This window comes from Phalacrocorax aristotelis, chromosome Z, assembly GCF_949628215.1.
Source record: "Phalacrocorax aristotelis chromosome Z, bGulAri2.1, whole genome shotgun sequence".
NCBI lineage: Eukaryota > Metazoa > Chordata > Aves > Suliformes > Phalacrocoracidae > Phalacrocorax > Phalacrocorax aristotelis.
In genome coordinates, this window is record NC_134311.1 from 46,884,808 (window position 1) to 46,904,238 (window position 19,431).

The following is a 19,431-nucleotide window of genomic DNA, read 5'->3' on the forward strand; positions in this document are numbered from 1 at the left end:
CCTTCAGGGGGGTGACAGGCAGCACAGCACACTGGGGTCACTGTACTGTGGTCGCTCCATCAGCAATGGTCCCTTTTGAGTCCTGCCTCTTGGTGCCTGCCGGGTGGTCATACTTTGGCCCCAGCCCCTCCTCAGTCTGCTGCTATGTTCCTGTCTCTCCTGCTGCTTCTTCTCTTCCTCTCCTTTTTCTCTTCTGCTCAGCATTTACTACCCTTTCTGAAACAAGTTTTGGCAGCAGCATCATGTACTCCCTGGTGGGCAGTTTGGCATGCAGTGGTGGGTGGATTTGCCTGCTGCGGAGCTGGCTGGGCCCCACTCTGAGCAGACCCAGACCTCTTTCCTCCTGCACTGGTTGCCCTGCAGACCCAAAGCCACCACCACCACCAGCCAGCTGTGCCCGACAGCAGCCAATGAGTTTTCTAAATCATGGAATCACAAAACGAGATTTAAAAGTACTTTAAAATACAGACACACACTCCTCACATCTAAAGTGGCAAACAAACTAGCAGTGAACTAAACGTGCACAGGAAGCAACACAGCTTTCCTCTAAATAAGAAACTAGTAGTTCAAGTCTTCAGCTTGCAATCACAGGGGAATTTCCAAAGGGAAAAAAAATGGCTTCTTCCAGTTTGTAATCCATAAGTGGATTTTTGGTGTGTATGTGTGTTCTCCAAAGGAGTGAGAAGTTCAGCTTTCGAATTATCTTAAAAACACCCGGTACTTTAAGTACGTGCAAGTTTCGGAGACTCCTTCTATTCTTGGAAGGACAAAATCTCCACGAGGAGTGCTCTAAACTCTTCATGGAACATCAAAGGTTCAGCAAGCTCATAAATGCATCTCCGGTGCAAGGTTAAAAAGGTATTATCCTTACTTAGGTAATTAAAATGCACCTCACTTACTTCTAAGAATGAGAAATATCTCTCTGGAGGAGATGGAGGAGAAGGATCAAAGAAATCTGAGTTTCTGAATATAAAACTAGTAGGAAAAAAAGTCTAGGTAAAAACTTTCCCTTCCACATGCTACTGTCACAACATACATGTTCCATTACCTATAAAAAGAGAAACAAGGATGATGAGAAGAAACCATACATGAGCAATTAAAAGCTTGAAACCTCTGAAAAGAAAGAAACAAACAGTATAATGGAACTTCTGGAAAAAAAGTTGTTCGAAATACTGTAAACAAATGAACAGGAATGGACTTTTTCTTTTCTTGTTTTCCCTGAAATGGAAAAGGAAGAACTGTTGGACAGTGATAACCAGGATGTGGAGACAGCCAACATAATTACAATTCTGTACAAGGACAGCACTGAAAAAGGGAACACAGAAGGTGAGGAACAAGACAAAAAGGGTTCATAGGTTTAGCAGGTTAGTTTTAATTCACACATTAGACAGCAAGAGTTTTGTAAACTCAAAAGAGTTTACAAAAGCAGATGGATAAGAAATGGGAAAGGTAAGAGAGATCCAAGAAAAACAACAATAACTAGAAAATTTAATTAAGTCACTGCTTCTCATTTGTATTCCTGACTTGAAACTGGTTTAGCCTTTGTTCCATGTTTGTTCTTTTGAAACTTACCTTGCAGTTCCAAGAGTTTGGTTTTTGCATCACTTAATTCCTCTTCTGCAGCATATGTTTTCAGACGAGCATCTTTTCTGGCAATTGCCAATTCATACTCCAGACTTTGTCGAACAGCCTCTCCTTTCTCAATTTCTGACCGCAATCTGACTATCTGGCTTTCATAGTCGGACAGCTAGAACATAAATTTGTTTCAGAAAACTGGCAGCAATGCTCCTTTGCAAAAATGCAACAAGTTACAGAAATACGCCTATAAAATATTTTTTAATGATATTTTGAACTGCATTTACAGCTGCCTTCTATTTCACTTGAATTTGAAATATAGTCTTGCAAATGCACATTTATGCAGATTCTAAGTACTTTTACTGGTTTTTATGCAAATTGTTCCTATTCCTAGACGAATTTCATGTACCTTAAACATACATCTTCATTTTTCTAAAAATACACTACCTTAAGAAAATAAAAATCATAATACTGTCATCTTCCTGCACCTCATAGGAAAAATTGCAGCAACAGAAATGTTATATTCCATAGGCAATTTTCTGGTAACTTTGTTTAATTTAATGCTTAGAAAAACAGTCATGTTGGGATGCTAGACTATCAAACATCTAATGGCTCCCAAGTATATGTATGAACATAAAATTCAGTCCAATAATGTTCAATAGACAAATAGAATGCTATTAAATTTAAGAGACAACAAACTAAGAATGAAAAATGCTTCAAAATGTGATCTTATCCAGATAAGAAACATGTTCTAGCCATTGCTGCCAAAAACTGGGTCCAGAAAATCAAGGTCAAGCTATTTCAACACAAGAAGGTAGAAAGTAAAATATACATTTCTTCAGAACATCTACGAAGTAGCCCCTTCAAAAATATCATGTGTCAGTAACTTGAGCATTTCCATTATCTGTAACTATACAGTAAATAGATAGGGAAAAAAACCCCAGTCTCTCAAGCAGTTTATGTACTTAAAATACACTCTGACTTTGTGGTGCAAACCACACCAGCAAAACAGTGCAGAGGATCCTTACACACACCCAGCTTTCAAATTCTCAATGTAAGGTGTGGTTGGTTTGTTTGTTTTTCAAATCCAGATAATTCCAGGGATCCATTTTATAGAACCACACCAGTTGATAGGGTAATGGGAAAATAACAAATTAACTGCAGCACAAGAGCAAGTCCTTGTGGGAAAAGCAGGAATCTCTTAATCTGAGTACACATATTGTAATAATAAATGGATATGGAACATCAAACTTGGTTTATAGGCTGGATTTAGCCTGAAACAGCTGAATGAACACCTACCTCAACTGCCTCTCGCAAACTGCTAAGAGCAAAATTTTTACCAATAGTAGTAATAATATCTCTGCACCAGCAGAGTTTAAGCCAGAACATCAGCTGTCACATTGGCATTAACAAGTGCAGGAAGTGTCCCTAGTAGCAACAAATCTGAAGCCAATTACAACTACTGCTCTACTCTGTGCTCACCTTTCCTTACGTATACTACTGTGAAAGCTGACAGTCAACCTAAAGATAAAATTAATTATTTTCCTACTACTTCAGTTCAATACTAGTTTGCTCCAACAGCATCAGGGAAAACCTTTGTAATGTGAGTAAATTATTTCCCTATGAATGAAGTTCTCATTAAAAGCATGATGTTATTGACAAACATGTCACCACATTTGTACGTTATACATTGTTATAGTTATTGAAAACCACAAGTTCGCACAAGCTGAGACTCTGCAAGACCACTAAAGGATATCCTAGCTGGATTTGGTGTACACACACAGAAAAATACTGTACTAGGTTTATGAGTTGCAAATTATTTCTGCAGAATTAAAATGATACTCTAATACCCTGCAAAAGGATATAAGTAAGAACTAAATAAGATCTTTTTATGAGGCTGGATTATAGCTGTGGTTTTTATTTACTTGGGTCACCAGGCAATTCTATCTAACAAACCACTGGTAGTGGCAGAGGCTCCTTTCCCAGCAGAAAATTTGCACTCTGCTTGGTGCAACTTTAACAATATCAGAAGAGGTGCTAAGAGTTCCTATGAACAGGTATGAGAGGTCGGTACAGCATCACCTTCCTTGTTATTTTTCAGACAACTGTGCTTTTCAAACACAATGCGAGAGTATTATTTTAATGAAATTAGATTACATTTTTCCTAAGAGTAAAATAAATCAAACAAAAAAGTCCTTACTTCTTGATTGTGTTTAATGGTTAAATCTAATTTTTCTTTTTTAGCTTGACAGAGTTTCCTTCTCAGATCTTCAGCAGTGTCCAATTCTGATTCCTTGCTATTTTGTAGTAACTGTGTCTCACATTTGGCGGTATGTAAGCTGCAAAATATGAATGTTTTTAAAACACATGAGTATTCCTTCTAAGTTTTAATGCTCCCTTATTTCAATTATCAGATTGTAGCCCAAAGTTCTAAACATTCACTTAAGTAAAACTATGCCACACAGTTGTCATCACAATATTGCTCTTTGAAAAAAGGGTTACATAGAATTGCTTATTGTGCAAGATATTGAGAGATGTAGCAGCAGGAACTTAAAACAGATATGCACTTCGGATTTCCAAACTTGAATTAAGCATGACATGTTTTTTATTATTTTTCATTATTTTTATTATTGATTCAATAAACTTTCAGGATGCATTAAAAAAAATCATTCCAATCACTTACAGTAAAGTGACTAGCAAGTTTGTTTGTCTCCTGCAGAAAGACTCATATTTTAACATGGATTACCAGCTCAAAACCATCTCTGTCATGAAACAAATGCATATATGTGGAACAAACAAATAAACAAAAAAACCCACCAAAAACACAAAACCAACTTCTGTACATTTTTTCTTCAAAGATATATATATTTAAACTACAAACACGCAACTGGTCACAAACACAATACACATTAAAGGTCTAGTCCTCTAAAATACCCAGTATCTTCATTTCCACTGCTTGGCAGTTAGCAGAATCAGCCCTTGAGCACCACAAGCAGTATTAAAATAATCAAAAGAAGCTTTTATATGTAGAGTGAAAAATTACTATAAAAATACATAATTAAACTACTTTAATAATCTTGTGTGCAATTATTTTAACTTCAAACTGGACAACTTCTAAATTATTTCAGGAATTAAAAATAACTTTTCACATTATTTTATGTAAGACTGGCTGCAATAATGAGTTGCTCCACACAAAAGCACAAGTTGTCAGGACCACTAAGTATGAAATAATCATGTTTCTCTTTACAGTTTAACCACAAAGTTGCATCATTTCACACAGAACTGAAAATACTAAAATAGCTTACCTTTGTCTACATGAAGTCTTAAGTATTAATTACAGAAATGACAGTCCACCAGGATTTAATTATTTGCTTTTTCTAAATAAAAGCCGACCACTTTACCACTAGGTTTGTGCACAGGCACTATTAACATTTTCCACAACTGAAAACTCTACCTAATGATATATATTTTCTCACATAAGTTGACTAGCAAAAAAGACACAAATGTCATCAAGAAGGGGAACAGTAATTTAGAATAAGTGTTGCCTTTAAAGACATTACTGATAACAAAGGATGAAATTTCAGGTTTTTAGCTGCAGCCCATAAATATTTTATAATTTAATAAATACTAAGTCTATTCCCATTTAAAAACAAGATGGACTTCATCCAGGAGATCAGAATAACTTTATGTCATCAGTAATTGTTCCACAGGGTGCCATGTACTTAGCACATTTTATATAGTTAATAAACGTATGATATAAAGATCATTAAAACCTGAATGTACTGCAAAAAAAACACAGGCACATTATTAGCTTTCAGTGTTTACTTTGGGAGCCATACCTGAAGGAACCAACATGACTGGAAGGGGAAAAGATCAGCAACAAGGTAAGTAAAAATCACATATTTTTATTTTATGCAACTCTTAGCTACTGCAATAAGATAAGAAGGACCTGAACAGCCAGAACATCTGTAAACTGTATAAAAACTTGTTTGTGGACATCATGATAAGAAGTTTGGGAGACCTTTATTTTTCGGCAGCTGGGGAAAAGAGAGATGAAAGGCAGGCATGTCGTCTTATTCAGAGATGATGCAAGAAGTATCAATCTTAACTGAAGATAGCTAAAGGCCAGACAGCACCAAAGTTAGCAAAGCACAGCTTAGGGAGAAAAACAGAACCCAAATTGAAAACTGGGGAGGACTCTGGCAAAGAAACAAGGATTATGGAAAGGGTAACCATTTTGTTGGTTTGTGGGCAGCAGGAAGGTCGTTTTTGTTCTTCAAACCTGGTAATATTTAATACTTCTTGCATGGACAGAATCCTGAATGCAGCAAGGCAATGAGTACTTTTTGTAAAGTAAATGAAAAACCACCTTTAAACCTTTAAGTAAATGACATGGGGTGGTAGGGCAATCAGCTTTCAAGAAAACTGTTCCTTCCAACTCCCCTATTAATCATACAGGAGAAAACAAAAGAAGAGCAGAATGGAGCTATCTACACAATAAAACTTACTCAGTGGAAAATTTAACTATGTGATTAACTGTTTGGTTTAACTGGACCAGTGAGGGGATGGGGGAAACAAACCACAAACAAGTTACAAAACATAAGTAATGGCAAATTAGGGACATTATAGAAATGGAAGACGAGCATTAAGGCACAACAGTAATTACTGGGTGATAAAAAAAGCATTAAACATCTTTTTAAAATAGCACGTTCTGGGCAGCTTCTAAACTCACAATGCCATTACTGAAAAATCAAAAATATAAAGCAGAAACCTCTATTTTTGTTCTTTGTATACAATCAGATTGTATCAGCTACTTTAAAAAAAACCACACAACCAAAAAAGAGGGAATATTACTATGTTAACCACTTCATTGTTTTATTTGTCACCTTAGAAGTTTTCTAACAAAGTAGAGATTGACCTTAAGAATTCCTATTTCTGTGATATTTTCTTTAATCATCATAGTGCTGGCAGCACACGCAGTACATTAAGAAAACTCCATGCTACGTATTGTGGGAGATTCTTCCTTACGTGTTCATATTAGAAATGCTACAAGCATAAAGTTCTCTGAAGCTTAAATCAAAGACAAAAACACACAAAATCCCTGGAAAGTTTCATAGCATGTATGATTTGCAGTCTAACTGGAATTCAGAGAATGCTTTGTACTTCCATTTCCGTATATTAATAGTTCATTCATCATTGGTTTTGAACAAAAATGCATATTTTATCAACTACAGCTTTTATCTAAGACACCATTTTTAGTAGTACTTCAAGAAAGCATAAAAGAAGGAGAAATAGCTCTTGAGTTCTACATTGCAGAATGACTTTTTGTCACACAAAAACTTTAAACTCACAATCACAAGTCACCTAGTTACAGTAAACATAGAACATTGCAGAAAAACAGATTTGCACTAGCTTTTCTTCCACATCTGGCAGAAAATGTAGAGTAACTGTGAAACAGAGAGAAATTTTCTTTCATGTTTTACCTAGCAGCAGGATCTTGCTAAACTTGCCCAGCTGGAAGAGTAGTCTGCAGTCTGATTTCCTAACCAAAGTTCATATTCATGGAATTTTGCTGTTCCTATATATAATCGGCGGTTTTGTATAATTGGACTTTAAACAGTGACAAATAGCTCTCGCAGCTAAGATAACCACAATGAATTGAAGCTTACTTGCGCCAAAGATCAAGCAGATATCAGCTTATAAAAAATAAGGGCCACATGCAAGACTTAAAGCTGCCCTCTGTCACCCCAGCTAATTCAGAAAACCCTTCTGTAGCTCCAGGTCAGAGCTCTGAACTGCAGACAGGAACTCCCTCTATCTCTTAAGCCAAGTCTCCCACAGTCGTGTCAGAATTCTTGCTCATCGGATGGCCAGCATGCACGCCTTCCAAGTAAATCTTTTCACCTAATGACTATATTGATATGGCACAGATTGCATGTATCACACTATCTGGTTCTTCTTCAGTCTGAATGACATAATTTCAGGGAGCTAGAAAATAAAACACAAAAACACGAACCACACTACTAGACTTAAAAATAGAGAAGTGGAACTCACCATTTAGCTTCCGTGACAGCGCAGCTGACTGTAGAGGACAAACTCATTACGGCCAGTATGCAGCTTTTTAAGTCTATAAACTCTGAAGGATGAACATCATCTTCGACCATATATACTTTTACTTGACAAGCTTCAAAAATTACTCTTTCCCATATCATAAAAACATTAAAACCTGTTAGAGACATGCTTTAGTTTATTTGGCAGCAAAATAAAAGAAATATTTGTTGACACGGTTACCAGTGTTACTACGTCATATGAACAATTACCACCAACTGTAATTTGACATCAGTTTTAGTCAAAGAGAATTGTGCTGCTAGTTCACTAAACTTGAATATTGTAGACGAAAAAATATTTGTGGAATATCTTTTGCCAGGGTTTTCAGAAGGATGTCAATACAAAATGTTACATTTGCATAGATTGTTCCCCTACATTCTCTATTCTCCTAAGAGGATTGCAAACTCAATTTCTCTTCAAACTAATTCTAAGGGAGATAAGTGCATGTACTGTGATGTTAAGTAAGTCAATATCCAAGGTTTTCTGTCTAATAGCAGCTTTTAACATAGCAAGTCTTCTGTTTCACAAACCTAGAATTTTCTACTTGAATGTATTTTTACTGTATTAGATATATCAGCAATATTTAGGGGTAAAAAGGAGGAATATTAAATTGAACTATAACTCAGCCCACCTTTAGAAGAAACTCACTAATTTAGTGCTACTGATAAAAAGAAATCAATACAGGTAACAGATTTCTAACATAGACCTTAAAAAAACCCTCCAGATTTACTTCAAGTTGAGCAGCAAACTCATTTATGTGTTCTTTCCATCAATTAAGGTAAGCTAACATGAAGAATAAGCTATATTCCAGTCAAGATCAATGAGCCATGAAGGTTTGCTTTTGAACTCCATGGCACATGGACATACATACTAAAGTCCAAAACAAGAAATGAGCCCAGACTCCATCTTTACCATCCTTGGCTTGTAGCCGCATATTTGACACAATCTATTTCTGTCAGACTGAACACAGAAGTACTTGGTGTAATATATTAACTACAAACTGATTTTGGTCATTCCAGTAGCTAATAATCTGCCCCAGAAATATGGAGGTGAAAAAATGCATTTCTGCTTCAAACTATAATTTTAACAGAATACACAGCAAGAATAAATGCATTATTTCTAAAACTTTTTTTTTCAAATACAGAAAAGCATAACAACTGGTGCCCAGGGTTATCACGTTGCTTTATATTCAAGCACACAGTTATTCCAAAGTACCTTCAAGATCAAGTGGAGGTATATGGGAAGAAAAGTACAATGAAGGTTAACGGTTTGCTTCAATTTCTTAATAAAGAATATCTTGATGTATCATTTTTGATTTTTAAGATCTACCCATTGGAGTTCACTTCAGTACATGTAATCATAAGCCCCAAAACATGTAACTACCATACAACTGTCACTTGCACTCCTAGAGAAAGCAACACAGCTTTCTTTCCATCTCAGATGAGAAAACAGTTGAAGGCCTCATTTTCAAAGTATAGACAAGTCTCTGGTACAACTGCTAAGCACATATTAAGACCTGCTAAATTATTAGCAACCTGCAAACAAAAAACTCCAACTTTACATGACAGAATAACAATCCTGAGTATTTGTAGTATTGTACTCAACAAGGATCAATTGCTTGGATAAAAACAAATGGTGATATCAGGGCATGAGAAACTATACCCTTATCACATCAAGATGTAGCTCTGAACACTGAGAAACTAGTTATTCATACCATGCTATTAAGCTTTTTTGCAACCTACACCAAAATCTCATAATGAACAGTAGAAAAAAAATAGGTATAACTAAAAGAATGTCTCAGAAATCTGTTTCTCATCTCAAGAATAGAATTCACTAACTACCCCAACAACCAACAGTTGCAGTGGAAAAAAAAAATCTTAGTTTCAAAACATAATCAGAATGTACTCCATCACATCCACTTCATTCTGCAGTTTTAAAGCTTCCTGAAACTACCCTAAAGTTAAGGGACGGGAGGGGGGGAATCTAAATAATGTTTTATACAAATGCTAATGATTTTGAATATGTAACCTTCCGTTACACTATGTATCAACAGCTAGTTTATTAGCACACAAATGGATACACTCCAAAAACATGCTATTTCACTTATGAAAAAAGTATTCAAGTGGCATGGAATGGCTCACAGGAGCCCCATAATTAAACAGAACAGTGTAAGAAGTATTCATCTGAGGAGTTAATACATATGATGGGTGTTACCTACAAAACTTGTGCCATATTCTCCTCACTAACTTCTGAAAATGCTTAACTAACTTTTGCAAAGCTATTGATCTAGATCAGACATACGGAAGAAATTCTTCACTCTGAAGGCAGTGGGGCACAGGCTACCCGGAGAACCTGTGCAGGCCCCATCCCTGGAACCGTTCAGGGCCAGGCTCTGAGCAACCCAGCCTAGCGACAGATGTCCTTGTGCATGGAGGGGGCGGGGGAGTGGGGAGTGGAGACGGAACTAGATGATCTTCCAACCCAAACCATTCTATGATTGAGACTACTCAAAATAGATCTAACCATGATCTTAAGATGTGCTACTTTAAAACACACAAATCCAGGCGTAACTAACATCTTTGCACTGGAACCTATAAAAACTCACCAGAAGTTGTTCCAGCTGACAGAATTACTAGATTTTCATTAACGTAGACCGAAATTTTTGTGCAAGAAAACAGAGTCGCCCCAGAGCTCCCTGCGCCCACGCCACAGGTGTCACTCGCTGAGGCGCGGGCCGTGCCGGCGGCTGGGCGGCGCTCCGGCAGGCCAAGGGGACCGGGCCGTGGCAGGTCCAGACGGGGCCTTCGGCAGGGCCCACGAGCCGCCGCCAGACAAGGAACCGGTGCGAAGCTCCGCCGCCACCGCCTGACGGTGCCGGGCAGAGCGGCGCCCCCGCGCTGCGGCCGCCCACCCCGCGCCTCAGCGGCAGGCGGGCCCCGCAGGCGGCCGGACCACTCCCGAGGCGTGCGTGAGGCGCTCGGCCCCCCGAGACGCCGCCGGCCCTGTCCCACCTCTCCCTGGACAGCCAGCGGTGCGCGCGGTCGCTAGGGCCCGGGTGGAGGGAGCACGCGGCCACGCCCCTCCACGCCGCGCCGCGCCGCCCATCCAAGTGGCCGTTGGGAAGGCCGGCCGGGCGGAGATCTCCAAGAACGCCGCCGCAGCGCCGCGCATGCGCGGGGCGGGGCTCAGGCCTGCGCGGGCTCCTGCTCGTATTCCCGCCTTGCGTCACCCACTTCGTTGAGGAGTTGTGTGTACTCTGCTTTAGGGGTCGCCTCGGGGCCGCCTGAGGCTCCCCAGCCAAGGCCGGTCGCCCCCGGCTAGGCCGCTCGGCAGGTGGGAGGGTGGCCGTACCTTCCTTCCCACAGCGGCTGGCACGTAGGCAGGTCTGCAGCTGGGCAGTCCCAGCCGAGTTTTATGGATACTGAATCCTAAAAGTAGGGAATATATGTATAGGAAATGAAAATGAGCTGCTAATGTGAAAGCCAGATTGAGGCTTGGGTGTACTCAAGTACGGGGCAGCACATTCTTTGCCCAGATTATCAAGAAAAACAAACAGGTAATTTTCAAAGGCCATGTGGCAAAATCACAGCAGGAGGCGATGGGTGAGGAGGTTACTGCTCCCCTTCTGTTCACCTCACTGCACAAATGGAAGGGTTCTTGTGAAACAACTGAGAGATTTCAAGCCTTGTATGCAAGCACATGTGATGACAACAACACAAGAGGCTGGATAAAATCTGCCCTACAACACCCTAGAAAAGTGGACAAGGTGTTGTGGAAAGCATGTCCCAGGCTGAAGAGAACTAAGAAAATTTTAGGGTAACGTTCAGTAACCGCTATTGATATTAGCATAAGTAGATACACATTAAGTTACCAGTAACAAGTCACTTGAAAGGTACTTTTTATATATATTATTTTACTGTTGATAAGTGACCTGAATTTCCACAGGCCATGAGAAATCTGAGTCCTTTCCCATGAGCAAGATTGTATGGAAGCTACCATAAGAAAGACATTGAGGTGCTGGAGCGTGTCCAGTGAAGGGCAACGAAGCTAGAGAACAAGTCTAATGAGCAGCTAAGGGAACTGTGGTTTAGTCTGAAGGAGACTGAGGGGAGACCTTATCACTGTCTACAACTACCTGAAAGGAGGTTGTAGCTAGGTGGGTGTCAGTCTCCCAAGTAACTAGCGATAGAATGAGAGGAAATGGCTTGAAGTTGAGTCAGGGGAGGTTTAGATTAGATATTAGGAAAAATTTCTTTACTGCAAGAGTGGGCAAGCATTGGAACAGGCTGCCCAGAGAGGTGATGGAGTCACCATCCCTGGAGGTGTTAAAAAAAATGTAGATGTGGCACTTCAGGGCATGGTATTGATACCAGATACCAACTTCAAAAGAACATACAGTGTCTTTTAACTGAAGCGACATAGCTGTTTTGAAATATTTAGAATTCTAGATAGCCTTAGAACTTGCTATTTGTGGTTAGATAGAAGGGAGTCTGGAGATGCTGTATCCTTGAATAGAATAAATAAGGGAAATGTACTGGAATAAGCTAGCTTAGTATCAATAAGAGCTGTGTAACCAAGCCAAAAATTAACTGAGCATGCCTGTAGACTGAGTTCAACCAGCAGACATGGTGAGGAAGACTACTGACGACCACCAGAGGATCCTGGCACTGCAATAAAGAATGCCTGCTTCTAAAACTACAAATTGGGTTTTAGAGGGTTCTTATATTTGCCAACTTATGGTATCAGTTTAGGAGGCATGGTGGTATTGGGTTGGCAGTTGAACTTGATCTTAGAAGTCTTTTGCAACCTTTAGATTCTGTGATGATTCTATGAAGCACACTTGGAAAGCATGGGTAAGGTAGCCTCTTATAAGAACATTGGTCTGCATCTGAAGAAGAAAAACATACCATGATGTCCATAGATTACCAGGTTATCTAGGAAAAATTATAGTCCACAAATGACCAGGTTAATCTTAGAAAATACACAGTCCCAAAATGACCAGGTTATTTGAGAACACACAGTCCAGAAGATGAACAAGTCACATGAGACGCAGTAATATCCTGATAGATAGTACACAGAAGGGGCATATATAGAAACATGAGGAAAAAAAAATCTTCTATGGGAAACTCAATTATCCTTGTCTATAGAAGGGATTACATAATTTAACTGTAATCAAAGTTGACCCCAGTTAGTGGCAGAGGTGGAGACACACAAAGATTGAATACATAAGACTCTAGCGAGTTTACACAACACTCTTGAGTTATGCCAGGTGCCGTGTTTTGTCAGTACTGGAAATGCAGCACCCATGAGTTTGACAGGCTGCATGTCCTGTACTGCTGCTTCTGTAAGTACTCTTATCACTACATGGAACTGGGTTGCATTAGTTATTCTCAGGTTTTCTAGGTTGTATTTGGCCTGGTAACTCCCTCTCCAGCTTCGGTGTGACTGTATAATCTGGGTGCAATAACTGGAAACAAGCAGAATGATGTCATATCCTTTCTTTAATTCATACTTCTGCATCTAAAGGTCTCAGAGTTTATGATGTCAAAATATCTACAGAGAAATACTATTACCAATTTAAAACATAGTTCTAGTTATATATTTATATAATTATAAAACACATAAAAATCATTGGGGTTTTTCTTCCAGCTGGAATTCCCCAGTAGGAGCAAAATTACACTAAAGATAGTTATTTATGAAGTTAAAATCAGCTTATATTAACCACAGAGCTGCAGTTGGTCCTCGCTCAGGAAAACACTCATACTGAATTCAAAGTACAGCTAATTGCTTTGGCTTACAGGTCAGCATGACTTACTTCGTGATCACAAGTACTGCCATAGCATTTAGGGTGCCCTACTGCTTTTTATTCCAAAGTCTTTTCCCGTTGCTTGTAACTGCAAAAATACCACTCTGGGCTAAGATTTTCTAAGAAGTCTGGTGAAGTATAGCCTGATACTGATACCCTTTGAGGTACAGATTGAAGTTTTAATTGCAAGAGACAGAAAAGACCATATTTTACATCCTGAGATAAGCCTCAAAACTTCATTTCTGGTTTGTGACCTGATCTGTATAACTGGCTTTTAGCTGTGGTTTTGCTACTTCTGCGTCATGCAGTTATTTTAAATGTCTTGTGCCAAATCAAAGTTCTTTGCCCAGGTGCACAAAATCGGAAGATTTCATTATGTTGCAGTTCTACTAACACAGTGGCATATTTTTTCTGATCAAAAATAAAACAGTGAACAGAGCTTCCTCTCTGCTGTAGTCTGACGAGAGTCAAAATCAAACATGATGAAAAATGGCCTTGGCTAATGAAGAAATGCAGGTTACAGGATAATATGGAAGGAATCATAGAGATTTAACACCGCATCTGCAAGTTCTGATAGGTTTTGGCACCATAATAGCTTACCAGATGCTGAACCAATAAGATGAGTTTATCTGCCCAAAATAACACACATATAATTTTTTACCTTTGTTCACAAGAATTATTACTCCCGATGTTATTATTATTCACAGTACTGCTGCTGCATGGATGCAGCTAAACAAACCACATTTCCTTCCTTCTGCACTGAAAAGTACATCTCATATATATTTTGTCTCAGGCATTTCTTCACAGTGCGAGGAATATTTCGGTCTAAAACCAACAAATATTTGGGATATATGTTTAATTTTAGAAAGGTGGAAAGAAGTCAGGGTTGTATCACATGTGGAATTCAACGTTAATTCTTATTCTTCAGAGAGACTGTTTCAGATGTGTTCAGAAACAGTGCTTGACGTTCAGCGAGAAGGAGGACATGGTGCTTCAGCGTTGGTCTGGCCTTGGCAGAGCAAGAAGCAGCCGCTTCACTTGCTGACAGGATGCCAGCACACTTCTTTGCAATGCGACCTAGACCACACCTGCAGGAAATCGTTTGGAACGGCTGTTTTGACCATGCAAGCTCAAGACATACAACTCCTCACAGGAAGGACTGTTTTTCACCTCTGAAGTTCATTCACAGCTTGTAACAACGTGCAGCAGTGTACTTACTCAAGTGTCGGGTGGCAGGTCTGGCTGAAGCTCTACAGATTCTGTCATTCAAAATTAAACAGTTTGCTAGAAATGCTGATACAGTCCTTAAAGTCTACCAGCATCAGTATGGCATGTTACTCTCTTTCAAGTACAGTCTGGATTGCAAAACACACGCTTTTTTCCTTCTGTTGTATCTGCACTTGAACAGTTTGTCTCCAATCTTATATTTACTTAACATGTGCAAATTAGCCCAACCATGCACAAAATATAACTTGTTCAGTTTTATTTTTCACCCTTTAAATCAAATTGTACTTTGTTTTCTTTGCATTTAAAAAGTGCTTTAGTCACATTAGTCTCTTTTGAAGAACACCCTACTTTTGTACGAAACCAAGGCTTCTTGAGTTGCTTCCTTAATAGGGAGAAAAAGAAGTATTTTCAGCTGTTCTTCACTGATTTTAATACAGGGTGCAAAGCTTCTGGTTCCTGGGAAATGTCAGATCCAAAAGACTGCTTCCAAAGGCTGAGGGAATTAGAATGTCCTCATGAGATTCCAAAAGGATCACTTCAAAACTGAAAAAAAGAACTTATTTAATCCAAGGTGGAAGACAAATGTAACAATACGGTTAGAGAGAGTAGTGACTTAGCTAATGGAATTCCTGCAGATTGCCAGTTCCTGAATAGCAAAATATTAATATACACAGTTTTTGCAGTACTCAACACTTTCTCATTTAGGAAAAAATACAAAACTTTATGAAACAGGAATGATTCAATGCAGTGCAATAAAGACTTAGATATCTGCCAATGCAGGTACAATTTCTACCACTGTTTAACTGTTATCTTCCTCTAACTAATTCTAGTCTACTTTAACCTTGATTTTTTTAAAAACTTTTGCCCCAAGTGGTCATCCACTTGTGCATAGGAAGAAAGTTTTTTTCCTGTCTAATATGTTGATGATCTAATATTTTCTGATGAGCTGTTGTCTAATCCTGTAGTAACTTGCTATTTGTGTCATGGGTATGAGCTTTCATAGAATCACAGAATCACAGAATGGTGGGGGTTGAAAGGGACCTCTGGAGATCATCTTGTCCAACCTCCCTGCTTGAGCAGGTACACCTAGAGCAGGGGGCACAGGACTGTGTCCAGGCAGGTTTTGAATGTCTCCAGGGAAGGAGACTCCACAACCTCCCTGGGCAGTCTGTTCCACTGCTCTGTCACCCTCACAGTAAAGAAGTTTTTTCTCATATTCAGGTGGAACTTCCTATGTTCCAACTTGTGCCCATTGCCCCTTGTCCTGTCGTTGGGCACCAATGAAAAGACCCTAGTCCCATGATCCTGACACCCACCCTTTAGATATTTATAGGTATTGATGAAGTCCCCCCTCAGTCTTCTCCAGGCTAAACAAACCCATGTCTCTCAGCCTTTCCCCATATGGGAGATGCTCCAGCCCCCTGATCATCTTGGTAGCTCTCTGCTGGACTTGCTCAAGCAGTTCCCTGTCCTTCTTAAGCTGGGGGGCCCAGAACTGGACACAGTACTCCAAATGTGGTCTCACTAGGGCTGACTAGAGCGGGAGGATAACCTCTCTCAACCTGCTGGCCACATTCCTTTTAATGCATCCCAGGATACTGTTGGCCTTCTTGGCCACAAGGGCACGGTGCTGGCTCAGGGTCAGCTTGCTGTCCACCAGCACTCCCAGGTCCTTCTCAGCAGAGATGCTTTCCAGTAGTTCAGCCCCCAGCCTGTACTGGTGCTTGGGGCTGTTCCTCCCCAGGTGCAGGACCTCGCACTTGCTCTTGTTGAATTTCATGAGGTTCCCCTCGACCCAGCTCTCCAGCCTGTCCAGGTCGTGTTGGATGATAGGACAGCCTTCTGGTGTATCAGCCACTCTTCCTAGCATGGTATCATCAGCGAACTTGCTGAGGTTACACCCTGTCTCTTCATCCAGGTCATTGATGAATATGTTAAACAGGACTGGACCGAGCACAGACCACTGGGGAACACCTACTAGTGACAGGCCTCCATCCAGACTCTGCCCCGTTGATCACAACCCTCTGAGTTCTGTTTTTCAGCCAGTTTTCAGTCCATCTCACTGTCCACTCATCCAACCCACACTTCTTAGCTTGCCTGTGACGGGGCTATGGGAGACAGTGTCAAATGTCTTACTGAAGTTGAGATAGCTTTACCGCCTCCAAGAGAATCAAGCAAATTTGACTGCAGTTTGTTCCTGCTCAACACAGATGAAATAGAGCTCTGCAGTTTGCATTTATTGATTGCCTTTCTGCATTTGAGGAGAAGAGAGCCTAGAACAAAGCACAACTTGCTCTGTTGCAACTGCAGTCTGTGATTTGGCCTGACTTAAGTTTCAGCATCAAAACCAAAAGCAGTAAGATGATTCTTCTCATAAGGACTTATCTTTGGGTGCAAGCAGCACGAAGTGCAGCTGGCAGAAAACTGGGCTGTAAAACTTGTGCATTGGGCCATACACCGAGGATGAGTGCTCAAGCACAAAATGGTTAGGTCTGCCCCTGTGAGACACTGGAATTGTGTAAGAAGTAATTTTTTGTGCCACTACTCTTACAGCTGTTTGCTGCTTTTGGCGCCCACATTAGCACAAACGTAAGGTACAGTGACTTGCCAGTGGTGGTGCTATCTGGGACCATCAGGTAGGGCCAAAGCCACCAAGAGCTGGCAGGCTAGCTAATTTTCAATGCAGGGGGAGAAGTACTAGAACTAAGAGAGGACAGGCAGGCAGGGAGAAAGAAGCTGCTGAGTAAAAATCTGGATCTGAGGGCTTCTGTTGGAAGTATTTGTGGGGGGGAAGTGTGGGGAGGCAGGGGGTGCCTGATGCACCTAGCACAGAGACCACCTGATGGGCAGAAACAGAGAGGGGGGTGGGTGTCTGAAATGCTGGGAGAGGAGTGAGCTTAACGTTGGCAGGTAAACACGCCAGGAAGGTGTAGGTATGGAGACCACAAGGGAGTAAAGCGAAGGCTGAATTAACAGTAATCCCGGTAAAAAAAAACAAGCAAACGAAAAATCCCAGCAGGAGTTAAGATGACCAAGCTGTGTGTAAGAACCCTGTAGGCTCCAAGAGACGGAGACCGTGGGCGGCGGGTGCTGGGGGAAGCCACGACACGGAGAAGCGGCAGGTGGGGAGCGCCCGGGAACACCGGCGGCTGCGGGGCCGGCGGCCGCTCGGGATGAGAAGTCCGGGAAAGGGAGGCCTCGGTAACGGCGGGAATACAGAGGAACCGGCGGGGACAGACACACCCCTCCATTTTAAGAACGAGGGTGGTGGCCATTAGCCCAGTCCCTGAGCGGGGCGGCACTCCCGGCTGGGGTGGGCGGGAGCACGGCCGCTGGCTAACGCGGCGGGTAGAACGGCTCCCGGTGGCAGCGGGGCCGCGGGGTCCCTGGCAGGCCTACCCCGGTCTGCCAACGCCGCCGCCGAGCCAGGGCGCGCCTCCCCGCCGCCCACGCTGCCGCCTCATCCGTGGGACAGTGAGGGGCTCAGTATGGGCTGGACCCGCTAGGCCGGCAGGGAAGCAGGGCAACACACAGCAGAGATCCCGCCTCGCCTTCTGCCGCGGATACCGAAAGCTGCCCGCACGACGGCTCCTCGCCGCGCCAGCCCCTCCTCCCCGCTTCTTCTTCTTCATCATCACCTTCTTCTCCTCCTCTTCCCTCCCCCCGCCTCCGCAACACCGCCCCGCCCCGCTCCGCCCCCGCGGGACGAGGAATGAGCCACTTCCACGGCTGAGGGGAGAGAAGGGGAGCGAGTCTTTCTCCCTTCTCTCTCCCTTGGGGCAGGGGAGCGGGTGACTTCTCCCGGCTGCCCCTCGCCACCCTGGGGTACGGAAGTGGGAGAGTCTACGCCGTCCGCTATCGCCGGGCCGGTGCTGGTTTCCCGCTACCCTCCCGACATCCGTACCTACCCCGGCGGCCGGTTGCGACGCGCCAGTTGGCACCGCCCCGCCCGGCGGGGGGAGGGAGCTCGGCCGTGTCTCCCGCGGCGGCGGCGGCAGCGGCGGCTGCTGCAGGTGGAGGTAGGCTGTGGGCCGGGCGTCAGCGCGGCGGGTAGCGAAACGCTGGACCAGCGGGCAGGCAGGCAGGTAAGTAGGTAGTTAGCTAGGCGGGCGCGCGGAGTTTCTCTTCCGTGCCATCGCGCCGTATGCGCGGGGGGCGGGCGGGAGGGAGCCGTGTCGGCTGGGGAAGGGTGAGCTTCGGCTGTGGCAGCCGAGCCGAGCAGAGCAGAGCCGATCCGTGTGTGTCCGTGGGGGTGTGTGGGCACTCCTGGCCGCCTGCGGCGCGGCCCGGCCCGGCCCGCGTGGGTATGTGCGTGGCGTCAGTGCCGCGAAGGCGCCGCGGGTAGGGGCCACGGGCAGTCCCGGGGCGTTTTGGGCGGGGGTTGAGGGGCGGGCGCGGTGTCCCCCAACCGGGGGCTGCCCGCCCGCCCCGGCGGAGTGCGTTGCTGATGTCCCCCTGTCCGCCGCCCCTCTCCCCGCTCCCTTGTCCCGCTGTGTTTGTCTGTCCCGGCAGCGGGACTTCGGGCGGCCGGCGGCGCCTCGGCGGTGGTGCGGACCCCTCCTCTCGGCCCAGTTCGCCGGCGACAGCGGGCGGCGCATCGGTGAGGAAACATGAGTCGCGATTTCAAACCTGGAGACTTGATCTTCGCCAAGATGAAGGGTTACCCGCACTGGCCAGCCCGGGTAAGACACCCCCTACCCTGCTGGCCCCGGCGC

At 42.9% G+C, this 19,431-nt stretch overlaps 2 protein-coding genes across 5 annotated transcripts in view; one reads left to right on the plus strand and one right to left on the minus strand.

The window, feature by feature from the left end:
- Window positions 1-10,702, minus strand: part of CCDC171 (coiled-coil domain containing 171) — a 162,743-nt gene extending 152,041 nt beyond the window's left edge. For 2 of the 3 annotated variants that reach the window (XM_075078192.1, XM_075078193.1), the window contains exons 1-4: window positions 10,289-10,696; window positions 7,630-7,801; window positions 3,776-3,914; window positions 1,573-1,747 (exon numbers count right to left, since the gene is read on the minus strand). In XM_075078192.1, coding sequence (XP_074934293.1) covers window positions 1,573-1,747; window positions 3,776-3,914; window positions 7,630-7,787 — 472 coding nt within the window. In that variant the 5' untranslated portion in view covers window positions 7,788-7,801; window positions 10,289-10,696. Of the gene's footprint in view, window positions 1-1,572; window positions 1,748-3,775; window positions 3,915-7,629; window positions 7,802-10,288 lie in introns of all 3 variants that reach the window. The other variant, XM_075078194.1, reaches the window with a different exon arrangement.
- A 7,708-nt stretch (window positions 10,703-18,410) lies between these two features.
- The window catches only part of PSIP1 (PC4 and SRSF1 interacting protein 1), a 33,818-nt gene continuing 32,797 nt past the window's right edge, over window positions 18,411-19,431 (plus strand). The window contains exons 1-2 of one of the 2 annotated variants that reach the window (XM_075079156.1): window positions 18,411-18,801; window positions 19,229-19,398. In XM_075079156.1, coding sequence (XP_074935257.1) covers window positions 19,327-19,398 — 72 coding nt within the window. In that variant the 5' untranslated portion in view covers window positions 18,411-18,801; window positions 19,229-19,326. The remainder of the gene's footprint in view (window positions 18,802-19,228; window positions 19,399-19,431) is intronic. The other variant, XM_075079157.1, reaches the window with a different exon arrangement.